General features: G+C 42.8%; 1 protein-coding gene across 1 annotated transcript in view; it reads left to right on the top strand.

Annotated features, from left to right (window-relative positions):
* Positions 1 to 18,970, top strand: part of SPATA6L (spermatogenesis associated 6 like) — a 183,778-nt gene extending 164,808 nt beyond the window's left edge. Inside the window, exons 11-13 of the mRNA XM_029613496.1 lie at positions 2,728 to 2,821; positions 3,241 to 3,354; positions 15,761 to 18,970. Coding sequence (XP_029469356.1) covers positions 2,728 to 2,821; positions 3,241 to 3,336 — 190 coding nt within the window. The 3' untranslated portion in view covers positions 3,337 to 3,354; positions 15,761 to 18,970. The remainder of the gene's footprint in view (positions 1 to 2,727; positions 2,822 to 3,240; positions 3,355 to 15,760) is intronic.
* Positions 18,971 to 19,228: the final 258 nt, after the last annotated feature.

Genomic DNA, 19,228 nt, shown 5'->3' with positions numbered 1-19,228 from the left:
TGTTTTTAAAAAAGGGATATTGAGGCCCATGCGTATTGTAATGAACCTAATAATGTGTTACTTGCTGGAGAGCAGGGATTGGTCTAAAAACATGCATAAAGTGGAAAGGTGGAGAAGAGGTTGGGGAGGGATTGTGGTTTCTCTGAGATGCAGATGGCTTTTCGGCATCCTCTTTCAACTATAAGATACAAATATATTGATTCATCCAAGATGCTGAATAACTTTTTGCCAAAACATTGATCTAAGTCCTGAGTGGAGGTTAAATCAAACACATGTGGCAAACATGCATATTCTTCAAGCTGTTCAATTAGTATTGCATCTGCTGCTAAATTTAAAATAAAATATTACATTACTATTTTTTTTTATCATAGGTTAAAAGTATATGATTAGTGTAGAGCAGTCAGTGGAATTTGTCTAATCAAAATTCTGTATATTGAGGGCACATGTTTATTAAGAACACTAAATGAAGAGGCTATCACAAGTGATGGGCTAAAACAGCCTCCTCACTCACCCTCCTACCTCCACATCTGTCTTTCAACCCATATAGCCCATTTTCCCCCCACAGTGCTGCTGTCTGTCCTAGCATGTGCAAGGTTGTCCTGCCTGGTCTGACTCATCTCCCACCCCTTGCTGGGGTCGGCACTGCAGCCATCTGCTAGCAAGCCTGCCAGCTTCTCCCAGCAAGACTAGCAGTCCAAGCCAGCCACATGAACTCCACAAGCCCACCCACCAGCTCCAATAGCACAGTTAAATGTGAGATGTGGGGACAGCATGCAGCACTGTGTGCTACATGCTGTTTGTCTGTGCATGTGCACATGGCAACTGTTCAACAAACAAACCTGACATTCACAGACACAACTCACTTTTATTATTCGTAGTGCAAGCTGCTGGTCCCAGTCATTTTTCTTATGCATATATTCCTGCCTCACCTTTAAAAGCTTGCTTTTCAAAGCCTTTTGTGAATGTAAATGACTGTTATGAAATAGTCAGGTGCTCAATGCACATAAAAATATGCATATAACCTAATTTCTTGCATCCTTTTATGTGCAATGGCAGGAGATGTCCTGGGGAACAGAATTGGGACTCGTGCACATACTTTTATATTCTAAAAAGCATGCACAATAAGTTAACCTGCACACATTATACCCTCGATAGAGCAGGTATAATTTTCTGCAGGAGAGTTTGTGCTTGTCTCAGGCCAATTACGCATAAATTTTCAAAGGCAATTTATAAACATAATGTCACTTTGAAAATTTAAGGTAAGGTCTGGGTGCAAAAGGTCTGTGTAGACTTTAACAATTATAAAATTACTCTGCATAGTAGAATTTTCAAGCTTTTCATCCTATGTAACCTTTATGTGAGTTGTTAAATGCAATTTTAAGTTTGAAAATAACAAGAAAAATATACAACCATACTCAAGTCCCAAAAGAATGGCAATCTGTTATGTATCTAATGATATCATAGTTTCAAAGTGCAGTTGTCCATTCCATTAATAGAATGTGATAACTCTTTTTTAAGAATGGGTATTAATGTCACTCCCAGAAGTATTAAATAATTTTACCTTACTACTAGCAATAATAAGAATTCATACTTGAACCTTCATCATTTCCTGACTGATGCTTAAAGAATAACAATAAGGCGCAGATTTTAAAAGCCCTACGCACATATATCCAGCTGGATTTACACGTGTAGGGGGTTACGCACGCCGAGCCTATTTTGCATAGGCCCGGCGATGCACGTTTGAAAAAAGGGGCGTGGCGTGGGCGGCCCGGGGCATAGTGGGCGTGGCCAGAGGCAGGCGCAACTTGTCAAACAAAGGTTAGGGGGGTTTGGGTAGGGCTGGGGGGCGGGTTAGGTAGGGGAAGGAAGGGGAAGGTGGGGGGGGGCGGAAGGAAAGTTCCCACTGAGGCCACTCCGATTTTGGTGCGGCCTCGGAGGGAACAGGGAAAGCCATCGGGGCTCCCCTAGGGCTCAGCGCACGCAAGGTGCACTATTGTGCACCCCCTTGTGCGTGCCAACCCCAGATTTTATAACATGCGCGTGGCGCGTCCCGATGATGTCGGTGGCGTCGCCACACAATTGGAGGGGCGTTCCTTCAGGCTGGTGTCATCGGGGACAGCCACGGCCGGCCCTGATGACGCCGGCCCGCGTACTTAAGCGCGAGCCGCACCGCAGCCGGCCTCTTTCTCCTCTCCCAAGGGACAAACAACCCACCCACCCACCCTAGGGAAGGGATTAAAGGTGTTAAAGATTAGTGTGGGATCAGCAGTGTGCCTATGTGCTCGTAGGTAATGTCGCAGCTTGGGGGGCACGGCTCCCAGAGGCAATGAGCTTATGCTAAAGTGAGACATAGCTTGTGTCATCATCACCAGCATCACTGGCTTTTTCAGTTTCAGTTGGACTATAAATTCTCACCATACACTTGAAAATCTTGCAAATTGGGAACATTATTCTGATTGCATAATTATCTTCTTATTGCCATTATTCAACATACACATTCACTTTTCTGAGTGAAGCCAGTATTCTTCTAAACAGAAAGAACACAGACCGATTTCTCTCAGCTTTTTGGAGCATTTGAAACCAATAAAAGTATGTGCCTAGACAGTGATTGGGGGTAATGCTCTGTGGAAATTAGGGCTTGTTTTTACAAAATCCCTTAGTTTTCTGAAAAGATAGCATATAATATAATAAACAGATAAGAACTTGAAACTCCTCTGTTTTTTTCAGGTATTCCTCATATCAGCCAAACGCATGGGAATCAATTCATGACAGAGTGCGGAGTCTTCTGAGCACAAATGGTGCCCGGCAGAGGCTTTCCATGGTGCGTACGCATACAAAATAGGCAGTGAAGCTTTAATGATATTGTATTATTGCTGTACTGTTGTTGGATCTGAACATCTGGTTTGACTGAATCTTCCTGCTTAAAAACTCCATCAGTTAAAATTCATTTGTATCACAGTATCTAATGTGGAACCAAAATCTTTCACCTAGAGCCATGCCTCCATCTGGCTATCAGCTGTTATCTGGCAACAAATGTTTTAATGATACTTAATGGTATTGCATTCAAAGGGGCAGCATCATGAACAAAAGAAAACTATCTGTGAAGAGCCTTTTATTGCAGAGCATGTAGCAGCAGGCAGTTCTGACTCTCCAAAGAACACCTGCTAAATCAGTTTGTGTGTCTTTGTGAAAATGTGTTCTGATTCAATGCTTGAAACTAATCAGATGTGATCTTTATAGGGAGCTACTAATGCTGAAATTGAGGATATCTTAGAAAGGAAGTCAATCTCATTAAGAAGTTCTCCAAACAGTTTACTGGAGCAGAGATATTGCTGAGCTGTCAACTTCTCCAAGGTCAGCAGTCGAAATGCTTCTTCATTCCGTTGTACCGTTTTATATTACATGTACCATACTGTTATAATCCACATATTGTAAAAAGGAGAAAATAGAGAAAAAATACTTTACACAAGCCTATTGCAGATCCATATTATTAAAGTTCATTGTATATGTATCACAGTAAACTTAGAGGGTTTTTTTCCTTTTGAATAAAATTACGTAAACTTTTTATTTCTCAGCATTCAGACAGGTTAATCCACGACCAGTGGGTTATGCACCTCTACCAGCAGATGGAGAAAGAGCAAAGCTGACGTTACAGTATATATACTCCCCTGCTCTGACATCAGCCCACCAGTATTCTCCATCTCCAGCAGATGGTGGACATACATCTCCCTACTGGGCATTGCTTTTTTAAAAAAAAAAAAAGAAAAGGAGAAAGAGAAGGATTAATCATGCACCGCTTCTCCTGAGGTCCCTTACCATACCTTATGGTCCCTCCCTCAATTGAGTTCTCCTGAGGTGATATTTGTTGATCCCACCCTCAGTCAAGTGCCTTGGTCCGGTAGCCGGTTCCCAGCATGCCAGGAGAGAATCAGCTGAGAGGCTAGCAGGTGCAGGAAGCCAAGCACAGCGGTGAAGGCATTAGCCCTCCCTCTCTGCTGCTGGAAACCAACTCTGTACTCAGCTAGGACAGGCTGAGCCCAGGTAAAGAGTTACAAAAAAAAAAAAAAAGAGTAAAAAGAGAGAGATTTAGGGATTCCTCTCTCCTCTTCTGTTTCTGGTCTCTGAGCCTCAGTGCGTCGATCCAACGTGTGTTCCCGTCTCCGTGGGGGACTTGGGGAGTCGCAGTAGTTTTGGCGAGTTGAGCAGCCCTTTGGGCTAGGCCCCACTTTCAGGCTTCACTGGGACACCGCATGGTAGGCTGCGACAGCGTTTGCGTGCTTCTGCACAAGTCGCTCGCAAAAGCAGTGCCTGATGTCGGTTCGTACCTGTGCGTCCAGGCTGACCTTCTGTCTGGACTGTGTGGTTGGATGTCCAAGTTTTGGGCATATGTAGGACGAGCATTCAACGGAGTATATATGTAAGCTTCATATTCTTGGGCGTCCTAATTTCTTGGTGTCCGATTTATGGATGGCCTGTCCGGGCTTGCCGGATATGAATGCACTGTTGGATGCACAATTGTTCAATGCTTGTGTTGTTGAGCATGCTGCCTCTGGACATCCTTTTTAACATGGCACCAGTAGCAAAGAAGACTAAGCGCCTTGCAATTTGCATGACTTGCCATATTCGGGCATCACATCCAGGGATCCACTCTAATTTTTGTCAGTGCTGCTTGGAGGTTCAGGGTGAGTTGTCTCCAACTGATTTTGCAGAGCCCGGCCCTTCCTATCAGGTTGCAAGAAGGGAACCAGAGGAGGACCTGAAGTTTCACCTGGTTTTGAGACTCCCCTAACTGGTTCATCAGCAGGGGAAGGCAACCCAGTGGGCACCAGACTGATGACCCCTGGTTTTGGTATGGCCCTTCCGCTTTCTCTTGGGTGGAATTTTTTCAGGGGCTGCAGTCCTTTCTACAGACACATTTGGCAGAGCTGGCCAAACCTGAAAGTTCAGGATCGCATGCTGCAGACTCCTGCAAGGCTGGTACCACAGGTAAACGTTGGAAGGCGTCTTGGGCAGCTGCAGGTCACACTGATGGGGCCTGGATGGCTCAAATGAGGAAGGAGATCCTTACTCCCTGGAGGATAGGGAAATTCCTCCGGGATTGGAAACTTATAGAACAATGTTGTGCTTCTTTCATAGAGATGAGTTGCCAGTGCTAAACTCTCAAACACAGAAGATTCTGGGAGTACTGATCCCATGTCTGAGCCAAAGAAAAATCCTGTTTTGGTTACTTTGCATAAAGCACCATGTTTCTTTCCCATTATGGATGTTATTCAAGAATTGATTGATCTTGAATGGGGCGCTCCGGAAGTTAATTTTTAAGGGAGTTGAGCCTTGGAAGATCTGTACTACCTGGATCCAGTGGCGAGGGAGCAGTTGTGTTTTCTGAAAGTGGATGCACTGGAGTGTTCCATCACCAAGCGGACAACCATTCTGGAAGAAGGAGGAGCAGCATTGAAGAATGCTTAGGATAGGATAATTGAGGCTATCCTTAAACAGGCTTTTGAGGCAGTGGCAATGAATTTGCAAATAGCTTCTTGCTGCCCCTGGTGGCTTGTGCTTGTTTGTGTCTATCTCAGGAGGTTGATGAGACTGGTTTGAATTCCAGGGCAGTGATGGAACCAGAAGTTGCTTTTTTGGTGGATGCGGGCTACGACCTGATCTATTCTTCTGCCAGAAGGGTGGCTTTGGTGTTAGCAGCTAGATGTTAGCTGTAACTGCAGAATTGGTCGGCTGATGCAATTTCAAAGTCTAATCTTATGAAATTACCTTTTAAAGGATCACTCTTATTTGGGAGTGAGTTGGAAAAAATAGCAGATAAGTGGTGTGAGTCTGCCCGCCTGCAAAAGAGGCAGGCAGTGGAGACTACGTTGTCGAGACTTCTGAGCTTGTGTGCCATTATTCCAGTGCCCAAATCACAAGAAAATATGTTCTATTATTCCATTTATTTCATTGTGTGCAAGAAGGAGGGTTCTTTTCAGCCCTTCCTGGACTTGAAGAGAGTCAGTCGTCATTTGCGAATGATTCATTTCCACAGAGAAACCATACAATCGGTGATAATGGCATTAGAGTCAGGGGAGTTTCTTACATCTCTGGATTTGTCAGAAGCATATCTATATATTCCCATTCGTCTGGAGCATCAACTGTTTCTGTGGTTCGTCGTTTTGGGGTGACATTATCAGTTTTGAGCGCTCCCCTTTGGTTTGGCCACCACACCCAGAACCTTCTCCAGACACTGCATTCAGAAGCTGATGGCTCAGGTGTGACTATTGATAGAAGCAGTTCACCCAATGGTATTGTCTTATCTGCAGGTGCTCGGTTTGATGGCAGCCAGCCTAGAAATAGTTCTGTGGGCAAGGGCACATACGCATCCTCTTCAGCGCACACTGCTTTCCCAATGAAGTCCACTGTCTTAGGACTACTCAATACGTCTTCAGTTACCAGTAGAAATTGGCATCAAACTGAAATGGTGATTGTAGGCAGACCATCTAAGGAAGAGAGTTTCTTTGCAAGATCTGAACTGGCTGGTGCTCATGACGGATACAAGCCTCCAGGTTGGGAGGCTTCACTTTCAGGAGTTGTTGGCATAGGGGCACTGGAGGGCAGAGCAGTCACTCTGGAGCATCAATTGTCTGAAAGTGCATGCTGTTTGGTTGCCATCAACATCCCTAGGGGATATGATAGAGATGTTTAAAATCATGAGAGGTCTAGAACGAGTTAATGTGAATCAGTTATTTACTATTTCGGATAATAGAAAGACTAAGGGGCACTCCATGAAGTTAGCATTTGACACATTTAAAACTAATGGGGGAAAGTTCTTTTTCACTCAACGCACAATTAAACTCTGGAATTTGTTGCCAGAGGATGTGGTTAGTGCAGTTAGTGTAGCTGTGTTTAAAAAAGGATTGGATAAGTTCTTGGAGAAGTCCATTACCTGCTATTAATTAAGTTGACTTAGAAAATAGCCACTGCTATTACTAGCAACAGTAGCATGGAATAGACTTAGAGGCGGATTTTAAAAGGGTTACCCGCATAATATACGTGGGTAACCCTGAAAATCCGCTCCTGCCCGCGCCAAGCCTATTTTGCATAGGCCCGGTGTCGCGCGCAAGCCCCGGGATGCACATATGTCCCGGGGATTGAAAAAAAGGGTGGGGAATGGGCGGGGCAGTCTGGGGAGGGGGCTGGGGTGGGACCGAGACCTCCGGCAACAAAGGTCAGATGGGGCTTTAGATAGGGCTGGGAGGCGGGTTAGGTAGGGGAAGGGAGGGGGAAGGTGGGGGGGGGGGCAGAAAGAAAGTTCCCTCCAAGGCTGCTCCGATTTCAGAGGGAACGGGGAAAGCCATCGGGGCTCCTCTAGGGCTCGGCGCGTGCAAAGTGCACAAGTGTGCACCACCTTGCGCGTGCCAACCCCGGAATTGATAACATGCGCGCGGCTGCGCACGCATGTTATAAAATCGGGCATAGATTTGTGCGCGCCGGGTTGTGCGCACAAATCTATGCCCGCGCGTACCTACTAAAATCTGGCCCTTAGTTTTTAGGTATTTGCCAGGTTGTTATGGCCTGGATTGGCCACTGTTGGAAACGGGATGCTGGGCTTGATGGTCCCTTGATCTGACCCAGTATGGCATGTTCTTATGTTCTTAAAGTTCCTACAGAGGTGGTTTATCATTTTTAGATCTGTCCAAATACTTGACTGAGCTGAGCAAAGAAGTCATGGATTATCTAAATAAGAAGTCATTAGTAGTATTTTTACAGAGCACTGATGATATAAACATGGTTACAGCGGCATAGGGATTTCTTGAATTATTAACTTATAATAATTCTTTTGTAATATTCTGCATCTTTTAAACAAATTATTGTAATATTTGTATTTTACAAATATTTACATTAAGTCTTCCAGCACAATTTTGGGATATAGCACTGGCGAGGGAGGAGTAAATTGGGATTGCTCCTGACCTTATGGAGCCACAGAAGGGGGTAAGAGGCATGGGAGGTCAAGGATGGGAGGGCTTTTCATTGTGGGTTTAGTCATGGGGAGGTGGGAAGAGGGCCTGATGGAAAAATCAAAACCAACATTTTGTTAGTTTTTTTTCATTCGTTTTGTTTAGAAAATGAAATGAAGGAGGGAAATTTGTTGAGATTTCCTATTTCACTTCAAACAAAAGCACATGCCTAGAGAACAGTACATATTGTTTGTGAGAGGTGTTAACAGTTTGGACTACAATGTATTGTGGATTTATGTCAGTCTTACTGGTAAAATAGTCCTCAAATCAAGATGGCAAAATGTAGATCTTACACACCAAATATCAAACTGTTAGTCAAGGTTGGATTGCTGTGTTACAGTCCTTATTTAGGATTTCTCGCAATGTTTAGGAAACTGGTTTGACATTAACTTTAACTACATTGCAATGTAGTTAAAGTTTATGTTGACATCTAAAACCAGTTTGAAACACTTTATAAACACATTGATTACAAAAATTAAATGAGGACTTTACTAGAAATTACGAAAGAAAAATAATCACCTGATTTAATGTGGGCTGTCTTTTAAAACAATCCTCTTTGGAAATTATAGTTCTTTGAGTTTATGTTCAGTTCTCTGATTTGTAAATGTAGTATATAATTGTTCTACTACTTTGTTGGTATAGTTCTATGAAGAAGTACTGCAAAAAATAGAGAGGCGATATAGGCAAAAGACCAAGGTCAATAAAGTGCAAATCAGCATGTATTGGGTCCCTAAGTCACAATTTAGTCTTAAATGAAAGTACCTCAAAAAACATTTCAGCAAAACAGTTTAGAAAAAAAATAATAATTAATGAAAAATACATTGAAAAGTGAAAAAGGGTATGTTCATAAGTTATGTTATGTACATAACTCTTTTTTTAACTTCACTTTTTTCATTTATTTTTGCAATTAATTTATTCTGAACTGTTTTGTTGAAAAGTTTCTTTGGGGTGCTTTAATTTAAGATTAAAGTGTGACCTTAGGATTCTATACATTTTGGTTTGGACTTTATAAAAAAGTAACTGACAAACTACTGTTTCTCATTCTAAAGTCTTAAATACCAGTCTGGTTTCGTGGCTTAACTGTAGTGCTGTGTGCCCCCATGGGGAAGATCTCTGGTTCAGTCCCCAAGTTGACTGGGTTAGGAAAGCTGTGGAGGCAGCATTCACAGCCCTGAGCAGGGAAGGAGTTATGGTCATTGCTTAAGGCGACACCTAGTGGCTAGAGTCAGGACCCATGATTGCAGAGTTCTGGATGGAGCCATGGTACATGACCCCTGGCCCAGGACCACCGCTGCAATGGTCAAACAAGGTAATTAGAGGATGGAGAATAAAATAGGGGGGGAAAATCCCTGGACATTGCAAAAAAGAGCTTATAGTGCCAGATCCCTTTCTGATTGAGCTGGAAGTGCAAATGAGCAGGAGGAAACTGCCAGATTAAAAATAAAAGTAAAATAACATTGCTTCGTTGGGCTAACTTCTCAATGTCCTAACTACTGCTTCTTTGTGGAGTTCTGTGATGTCATGAAGATTTGCTGTGGATTGATACATGGGAGTCAATGGACAGGCCTGTTGTGATCTGAATAGTTGACAGTGACTTGGGAAGTGAAGTGTTTTGCATTCAGTAATCATTGACATTCTTCCTGTTTCCCACAGGATGTTGGGGTCCTCAGGCCCTCATCCTGGGCCCTTTCTTTTTCTCTATTTATATAAAACCTCTTGGGGCTTTCAGCTCTTCCTTTAGCTGCTCTTAGCACTCCTCCTTCTGTGAAATTGCTGTACCTTTCTGGTTGACCTAATGCTTTTGTAACACCCCAATACTACTGCAACAATATTAAATTCTTCTTTCAGCCATACTCAAAGCTATCAGGGTTACAAGGATATCTTCTTTCAGAAGGGGTTCTAGAGGCTAATTTGCTTAAAAGCTAGTTTGATTAAGGGCCAGCATATTTTTGGGCCTAATATTTTTCTTTCTTAGTTTTCTATTGTACTTCTTGCTCTGTGCAATAAGGGAACGGGAATAAGAAATTTAGGGCAAAAGGTAGACGAGATAATAATCATAAGCTTAACTGGATAATGAGCCAAAGGTCATGGAAAAATGCCAGAGATAGACATTGGTGGTCATAATTAAGTCTAGCACCTATTCCACAAGAAGTGTATAGAAGTTAACAGTGCTAGCGGGTTTCAGAGTGAAGTAAAGCTTTCCCATGAAGGAAGCCCTGAATGATTTTAAATAGTATGTAAACATCTGCTGGCAGTGCACAGGATGTGCATGGGACAAGAGGTTAATCTGGAACCAGTGCAGGAATATTCCAGAGCTCGGGGTCAGCTATGTGACAGAAAGAGTTTCCTCACCTTCTTGACAGACAAGGGGGTAAATCCCCTAGGGGCTTGGTCATTATTAATAATTTTTTAAACCTCCTTATTGTAACCATTCCTCTTCGGTTACCTGACACTGCTATGCTAGCCCTTTCTCCCCAGTTTAGCTTCCTTATGTTAATTGTAACTTCTTTTTTCCAAAGTTATTGGTTACCCTCGTTTATTGTAAACCGATGTGATATTCCCATGAATGTCGGTATAGAAAAGTTTTAAATAAATAAATAAAATAAATAAATAAATAAAGCAGAAGTGATAAAAGCCCTGACTCTTCAGAGCATGGGACTGCTTCATATTGTAAGGGAAAGAGACTGGATGGAGAGGTAATCCTCACCCAGGATTACAGAAGGGAGCAGCAAGGAGTGGGCAAGGATTTTCTTCTAAAAATCCCCAGAGGCCAAAGAAGAAGAAGCAGAGGGTATAATACAGTCTAGAGATTAAAAGATAAAACTTGTGCTTAACTAAGGCATGTATTCCATGCATTAAGAAAGATGGGAGGAAGGCAAAACGATTACCGGCATGGTTAAAAGCTGAGGTGAAAGAGGATATTTTAGTCAAAAGGATCTATCTGAAGGAAACAGGAAGAAGCATAAGCATTGTCAAGTGAAGTGTAAAACATTGATAAGGCAGGCTAAGAGAGAATTTGAAATGAAATTGGCCATAGAGGCAAAAACTCATATTAAAAACCTTTTTAAAATATATCCGAAGAAGGAAACCTGTGAGGGAGTCAATTGGACTGTTAGATGACCGAGAGGTTAAAGGGGCTCTTAGGGAAGACTAAATTAATTCTTTTCTTCTGTGTTTACTAATGAGGATATTGGGGAGATACCGGTTCCGGAGATGGTTTTCAAAGGTGATGAGTCAGATGAACTGAACCAAATCACTGTGAACCTGGAAGATGTGGTAGGCCAGATTGACGAACTAATGAGTAGCAAATCATGTGGACCATATGGTATGCACCCCAGGGTTCTGAAGGAACTTAAAAATAAAATTTCAGATCTATTAGTTAAAATTTGTAACCTATCATTAAAATCATCCATTGTACCTGAAAACTGGAGGGTAACCTTTGTAACCCAAATATTTTAAAAGGGCTCCAGTGGTGATCCAGGAAACTATAGATCAATGAGCTTGACTTCAGTGCCGGGAAAAATAGTGGAAACTATTCTAAAGATCAAAATCACAGATTATATAGAAAGACATGACTTACTGGAACATAGTCAACAGGGATTTACCCAAGGCAAGTCTTGCCTCACAAAGCTGCTTCATTTTTTTGAAGGGGTTAATAAACCTGTGGATAAATGTAAACCAGGAGATGTAGTATATTTAGATTTTCAGAAGGCATTTGACAAAGTCCCTCATGAGAGGCTTCTAAGGAAACTAAAATGTCATGGGATAGGATTACTCCCAAGAAGTAATCCTTTCGTGGATTACAAATTGGTTGAAAGACAGGAAACAGAGAGTAGGATTAAATGGTCAATTTTCTCAGTGGAAAAGTGGAGTACCTCAGGGATCAGTACTTGGACAAGTGCTTTTCAATATTTATAAATGATCTTGAAAGGAATACGACTAGTAAGGTAATCAGATTTGCAGATGATACAAAATTATTCAGAGTAGTTAAATCACAAACGGATTGTGATAAATTGCAGGAGGACTGTTATTAGTCTGCTGTCTGGTGGGAGGAGCAATCAGATAGGAGTTAGCAATCTGTTAATAGATCCTAAAGGAGGAGGAGTCAGCAATCTTGTAGTGTCTCAGATATCATCTTGCTAAGGAGTAGCAATCTGTAATGAATCTGATATAGTTGTGGGTGGATCCCTGGACTGGTGGCAGATGACCATGTCCCCAGGAGGATATCCCGAGAGGGACCACCGGCTCGGCTTGAGTATGGAGACAGACACACATTAGTTCTTTTATTAAACAGGTTTTTGAAACCACCAGAGGTGGCAGTAGTGAGCTCATATGCCCAGCAGGGCTGTAGTCCCTCAGGTACTGGAACAGCGATCCAGGTTGGCTGAGCTGTTGAGAAACTGTAGAAACGTGAGTAGGCAGAGTAGGCAGAGTTCATGAACAGAACTAGATGACAAAACTCACATAAGGTCTCAAGGAAGCTCAGGAACTGGAAAGGTTTAGGCCCTCAAGGAGCGAGTACCTGGTTCCAGGGAAAGCTCTGAGAGAGCGATGGTAACTCACAATTGTTTGTAACAGCGATAGCTTCCAAGCAGTAGAGAATATTCAGAGTGTCAGGTACATGGGCCCTCGAGGAACGAGTACTGGTTCCTATCTGTAATCTGAAAGTAAAGAAAAAGAGCGAGGCCCCCGAAGAGCGGGTACCTCTGGTACGTTCGAGGAGGCAGAGTAGCTTGGGAAACGTAGCCGAAGCAATCCTCTTGCTAACTCACAGCTCGATACAGTAAAGTGGGGCCGCGGTTACCCTGCTCCTAACCCGCTTTCTACTCACTTTCCGGCCGCGTTAGCCCTTCCTGCAATACACTATCCCCTTTAACCCATCCTTACCGCCTCTTTAAATCCCCGGGTAACCCCTTCCGCACGCGGCATGTATATCAGATGTAAACGATCGAATTAGCTATTCTCTCCCATACAGTAACGCGCGACCCGACTATCGCTATTTTACCCTGCCATTTTGCCCCGCGTTTAACCTGCTAACTTACCGCCTACCCTTACCCCTGCGTTAGAGGCAGGGGTAATGGTAGACGGCAAACTTTCCCCCAAAAGGAAACCTCTAAAAATCTAAAATCCCCTCCTCCCCTCCTCCCCTCCTCCCGAAGCGACTCGACATTACTTTCTGTTGTTTTCTTACCTTTTGTTGCTTTTCAGCCCCTTCCCTTCTCTGCCGCCCTCCGGAGGGGGCAGCCGGTGGCGAAAGCAGCTCGCAGCGGTCCCCCCCACGCAAGTCCCGGTTCTCCTGGCTCGGCAACAGCAACAGCAGTACAACAGCTAGGGCTCCATCTACCCCAATCCTTCCTTCCTTCCTGGCTCGGCCAATAGATGGGCGTGCTTTCATTGGTCGGAGCGCCCGTCGATTTGGGCGCTCCGGCCAATGAAAGCACATAGACGGGCGCGCGTGACGCATGCCGTGACGTCCCAGAACAGTGGGCTCTCACCTCACGCCGAGCCAGGAGAACCGGGACCTGCGCAGGGGGGGACGACGCTGCAAGCCGCTTCACAATTTGTCCGAGCCAGGAAGGAAGGAAGGATTGGGGTGGATGGAGCCCTAGCTGTTGTACTGCTGTTGCCGAGCCAGGAGAACCGGGACCTGCGCGGGGGGGACCGCTGCGAGCCGCTTTCGCCGCCGGCTGCCCCCTCCGGAGGGCAGCAGAGAAGGGAAGGAGCTGAAAAGCAAGAAAAGGTAAGAAAACAACAGAAAGTAATGTCGAGTCGCTAGGAGAGGAGGGGATTTTAGGTTTTTAGAGGTTTCCTTTTGGGGGAAAGTTTGCCGTCTACCATTACCCCTGCCTCTAACGCAGTTTTATTTGGACTTATTTAAAAAATGTTATGTATTTTTATTTGATGTTATTTTATTACTAATGTTTAATGATTTTATTTTATGTCTATCATTTTGTTTTAATGTATATGTTGATTACGGCCTTGGTATTAGTGGCATAGAAATAATAAATAAATAAATAAATAAATTGTAATGCTGAGAAACGTACGTAATTACTGGTATTTCTTGACATTTATTTATTTATTTGTTTGTTTGTTTATTTAAGATTTTTCTATACCGATATTCGTTGTTGGACATCATATCGGTTTACAGTTAACATGGAGTCAGCAACATAGCTTTACATTGTAACCCATTTAACAGCTTTTACAGAGTAACTATAACAGTATAACGTTTTTAACAAAAGCTATAATAAAAGTATAACAAAAAACAGCTAAGCAGAGTATATTTGCTTCGTGCAGCAGTAACAGGTTTATAATTTAACCAATCAGGGTTGCTAAATAATATAATAATAATGTGACCGGTATAAATAATGTCATAATATCATTGGGAGTGTGGACTGGACCGTTTTCAGTAGGATAAGCTAGGGTAAGGTGGAGTTTAGTATTCTCCGTGAGGAGAGCTACTGTGTGGTGAGGTGTTAAGGTATGTGTAGGGGGCGTAGGTTATTGTGATGGCAGGGAGAAAGGGTGTTATAGGAAGCAGGGTGGTGTAGTAGGATGCAGTGTGGTGTCCTTGAGATCATGAGTATGCTTGTGTGAAGAGCCAAGTTTTTAGTTTTTGTTTAAATTTGTTCAGGCAGTGTTCTTGGCATATGTCAGCAGGCAGAGAATTCCAGAGTGTGGGTCCGGCAATGGATAGGGCGCGTTCTCTGGTGGCATTGTAGTGGGTGAGTCTGGGTGAGAGAATGTTTAGGGTTGCTTGGTAGCATGAACGGGTGGGTCTGTTTGTGTCGCGGAATGAGAAGGTGCTATGGGGCCAGTTTATATCTGTGTTGTGTAGGGATTTGTGTATTATTGTGAGGGTTTTGTAGTGTATGCGCTGTTGAATAGGTAACCAGTGTAGTTCTTTAAGGATTGGGGTTATGTGTTCGTTCCTACCCGTGTTGGTGAGGATGCGTGCAACTGCGTTCTGCAGCAATTGGAGGGGGGAGATGGTGTTTTTTGGAAGGCCAAGGAGTAGCAAGTTGCAGCAGTCTATTTTTGTGGATATTGCGGACTGAAGTATTGTCCGGAAATCGTTGAAATGTAATAGTGGTTTCAGTTTTTTTTAGGGTTTGCAGCTTGAAGTAGCATCCCTTGAGGGTGTTGTTAATGAATTTTTTGTGGTTAACTTTCTGTTTGACCAGGATGATATAAGGTTTCACTATCCCCAGGGGCAGTTCTGTAATGAGGCAGGGTGAGGCAGCCATGTCAGGCAGCAAAATTTTGGGAGTGGTAGCAAGTGTCCCCCAAAAGTCCTCTGCAGCGGTTGCCTCACTGTGCCTTTCAAGTTCTATCACTAGCGGCAAGTTCTACACCCCGCCGGCAAGAAGACCCAGCAGTAAATTGACATGCTGGCAGGGTTTCCACTCCCCAGCAGCAAGAAGAGCCCGCAGCAGTGAAAGGCACAGCAGGTTGATGTGCTGGTGGGATTCCCACTCCCTGTCAGCAAGAAGACCCTGCAACGGTCGCCAGCGTAGCATATTGACGTGCTGGCAGGGTTCCCACTCCCCACCAGCTGTGCAGAATGGCCAATCCAAATGCCTCATTTGTCTGCGCTGGCTTCATTTCTGGGTGCCGTAATGCTTCTGAATTAGTGATAAACATAAAATACAAACACATTTATACTTCATCAAAATTGGAAATGGTGTTTTTATTTAAATGAAAATGTGTTCTGTTTTGCCATGCTAATGGTTGATTTCACTCTTTTGCTCTTTCAACAGGGACAAGCAGAAGACTGCTGGATAACAAGCCAGTTAAATCTAAAACCTATATTTTGTGGTTGAGCAGATGCATGACTTTTGTGTGGATCTGGAGACAAGTGATTGAGCATGTTAAACATTAAATACTGAATATTGGTGTTATACTAGATATGAGATTAGATTAAAATGTTTGCAGTCCACAAGTTTAATTATTTTCATTTTCAATGCTGTGCCAACTAGGCAGACAAAAAAAAATGAAATTAACCTATTACGGTCTATACTTTAGCTCACTGATACTTAAGTATTTGTGCCTCAGTATATGGGGGCAATTTACAGAGCCCATATCGTTGCAAAGTCCACAGGTACTTTTCTACCGGTGGATCTTGCATCTAGTTTTCAAAGGGAAACAGCACAGGTAGTTTCCCTTTGAAAACTGGCTACAAAGTACTTGGGCCACATACGTTGCACCTGCTTTCTCAATGGGAAAAAAACACTGAACCCACATTTGAAAATACAAATCTACATAGGTTCCCTCTCGTCTCTTTTTAGTCCGGCTAAATGTACACTTGCTGTGAAAGCCTGGGCATACCTAATTCTATTTGCTCTGAGGGGGAAACAGTTTTCACTGAGAGTAGTCTAGCTGGGTAACCACCTGAATAAAATCCCTTTGAAAATTCTCTTCCCTATTGTAGAATTTTTTCCCTAGTAGTAAAATTAGTGGTACATTCTGGGCCTGTATCAGTGCTATAAATATTCAGTGAACTAAATAACTTTGATTGCCCCTAAGATGACAACAGTTTTAAAAACCACTGTAATGTAATTTTAGGTTCATAATACAACAGCAAATTGCACAGTGACTAAAGGTCTGATATTGTAGCATATATGCTCTGTGTAATAGGCCAGCTAACCTGAGAAGGAAGTAAACTTTATTATGCAGAAGGAATGTGGGCTATCTTGTCTCTTCTATGCCAATTGATATTAGATGCTATATGGTGCTCCCTCTAGATTATTTGAGATCATTTTGGAAATAATGTATAGCCTTTTAATATAGAGGTTCTATACTTTTTTTATTTGGGATGCTACAAAACCCAGAACAAAATCATGAAACCCCTATCACAAAACCAAGCCACTTCAGATTTGCAACTTTTAATCTGTTTTCTCTTTTTGTAAATGTAAGAAAAAAATAAAATTCCTCATATTTTACATGATTCTGCTATTAAGTGATAAGTTCTCTTTAATTTAAAAAAATAAGTCAATACAGGACATTTTGCCAGTGATCCATTAATTTTTATGTCAATAAGCAGGCAGATTTAGCCATGCTCGATTGATGATGTCATCAGGCGGCAAGTGGAAGAGCTGTCTCTCATAGTCAATTAAAGTTTTTGTGTACTGAGCATGTGCATGTCTGCCTGCACAAATGACGGTTCCAGAACTTTCCTCAGTCTCTTTTCATCTGCGCTTCGCATAGATGCAGGAGATCCTGTCTCTTTAACTATCTTCAGCTCTTAGCAGCCCAAAAAGCACTTTTTAGTGCTATCATAACTTCCCTTCCAACATCAGAATTTAAATATTGCTCCTATGGACATATAATGTCACTATTTGAAATAATGAAAGAGAATTAACTTTTTCTTTTCAGGAATGCAAGACACTAATTTGGCAAGTGCTACAGTTGCACTTGAATAAGTTGCACACCTGAGACATTTGCAGACTACATTTGCCTTTGCTCAAAAGAATCTAGAACAGGCTCTTAGAGATAGAAAAGCCTATCTGAACTGAGGACAACTTCTAGAGTGCGAAATTGGTGTAAAGGGTTTTATTTCAATTTTGGCAAGGATAAGTCAAAGGGTAGCAAATTTTTACCTACCTGGAAGGGATTATTTCAAATTGTGGACAAAGTTTCACCTGTAGCATATCTTATCCAAATTAAGAAACTGAAGGTAAAAACCTCCTTAAATGGTCTCACATTAATTTTGTCATCCTAGCAAGCTCCAGAGTCCAGAATCTATTCCTTTGAAATATTGGATACTAATCGAGAGATGAGGTTTTCTTTTACAGATGGAGACAAAGCTCCTTTTCCTGCTGCTGCTGATAGGAGCTGAGTTTGCCAAGCTCTATTTTATATGTATTCGCATTTATTGCTTCAAGTCAGATTTTGTTCATTTGACAGTTACTATAATAGTAAATTTAGTTCTACCGTGTTCTCCCAGTTCATTGTATTGCTTTTTGCAATGTTTTTGTTTCACTGTAAACCGATATGATATGTAATTTCTCTACATGAATGTCGGTATATAAAAGTTCAAAATAAATTAGGGAGGGCCAAAATTATTGTTATCTATGCCTAGGCCCGGAATACGACCAGGCAAATTATCGAGACCTTGGCCACATTTCCCCGAGGGCTCAGCACCAGAGGGCTACAAGACAGGTCGCCTCAGAATGAAATCCAATCATCCAATAGGTAGTACCTCCTCTGACAGTAGCCGCAGCACTGATGGGGTGAAGAGGAAGTCCTCTCATACCTCCCCAATTGCAAAAAAAGATTCCCAGGCCAAGAAGTGCCATGCAAAGTCTGAGGGGCCATCTGATATGCCAACTGTGCCAGAAGCGTTGGCAACGAGCCCTTCTCAAAGTGCCAGAGAGGTATAAAAGAAGCAGGTGCTGAAAGAGAAAGTGCACGGTTCATCAACAGTGCACGGTGCATCCAGACTAGATGTGCTCTCTCAACCTAAAGGATGCATATGCAAACATGCCAGTCCACCCCTCTTGTTGGTGCTATCTCTGCTTTAGGGTAGGACAGATACATTACCAATACAAGGTCCTCCCATGTGGACTCTCGTCTGACCCAAGAGTTTTCATGAAATGCTTAGCTGTGGCTGTGGAACACCTACATCATTCTGGAGTGTGTCTCATTTCTTATCTGGAAGACTAGTTGATAGTAGCACCGAACAAATGGACACTGTGTTCTCATTCTGAAATGACAATATTCTGCCTAGATAGAAGTCAATACTCCACCTGGCACAACAAATTCAGTTCATAGGAGCACAAAAAGAGATCGGATCCAAAGCTTTTCTCCCTCACAAGAGGACACTCAAACCGCGTTTTGGCAAAAATACATGTTGCGATGCAAGAGAACAACAAAATGTACTGGTTTTACTCGGATTCATGGCAGCTGCCATTAATGTAGTCCCATTAACACAGGGGTGGGCAAGTCCGGTCCTCGAGGGCTGCAAACCAGTCGGATTTTCAGGATACCCCTAATGAATATGCATGAAATAGATTTGCATACAACTGAGGCAGTGTGTATGTAGGTCTCTCTCATGCATATTCATTAAGGATATCCTGAAAACCCGACTGGTTTGCAGCCCTCGAGGACCGGAATTGCCCACCCCTGCATTAACACAACTCCATGTGCATTGTTTACAATGGGGGTTAAAAAGCTAATGGTGCCAATTCTTTCAACTGTTGTCAACGAAGGTCCAAGTAGCTCAATCG

Source organism: Rhinatrema bivittatum, chromosome 1 (assembly GCF_901001135.1).
Source record: "Rhinatrema bivittatum chromosome 1, aRhiBiv1.1, whole genome shotgun sequence".
Lineage (NCBI taxonomy): Eukaryota > Metazoa > Chordata > Amphibia > Gymnophiona > Rhinatrematidae > Rhinatrema > Rhinatrema bivittatum.
The sequence above is the reverse complement of the archived record's forward strand: the minus strand, read 5'-3'. Positions and strand labels throughout refer to the sequence as shown.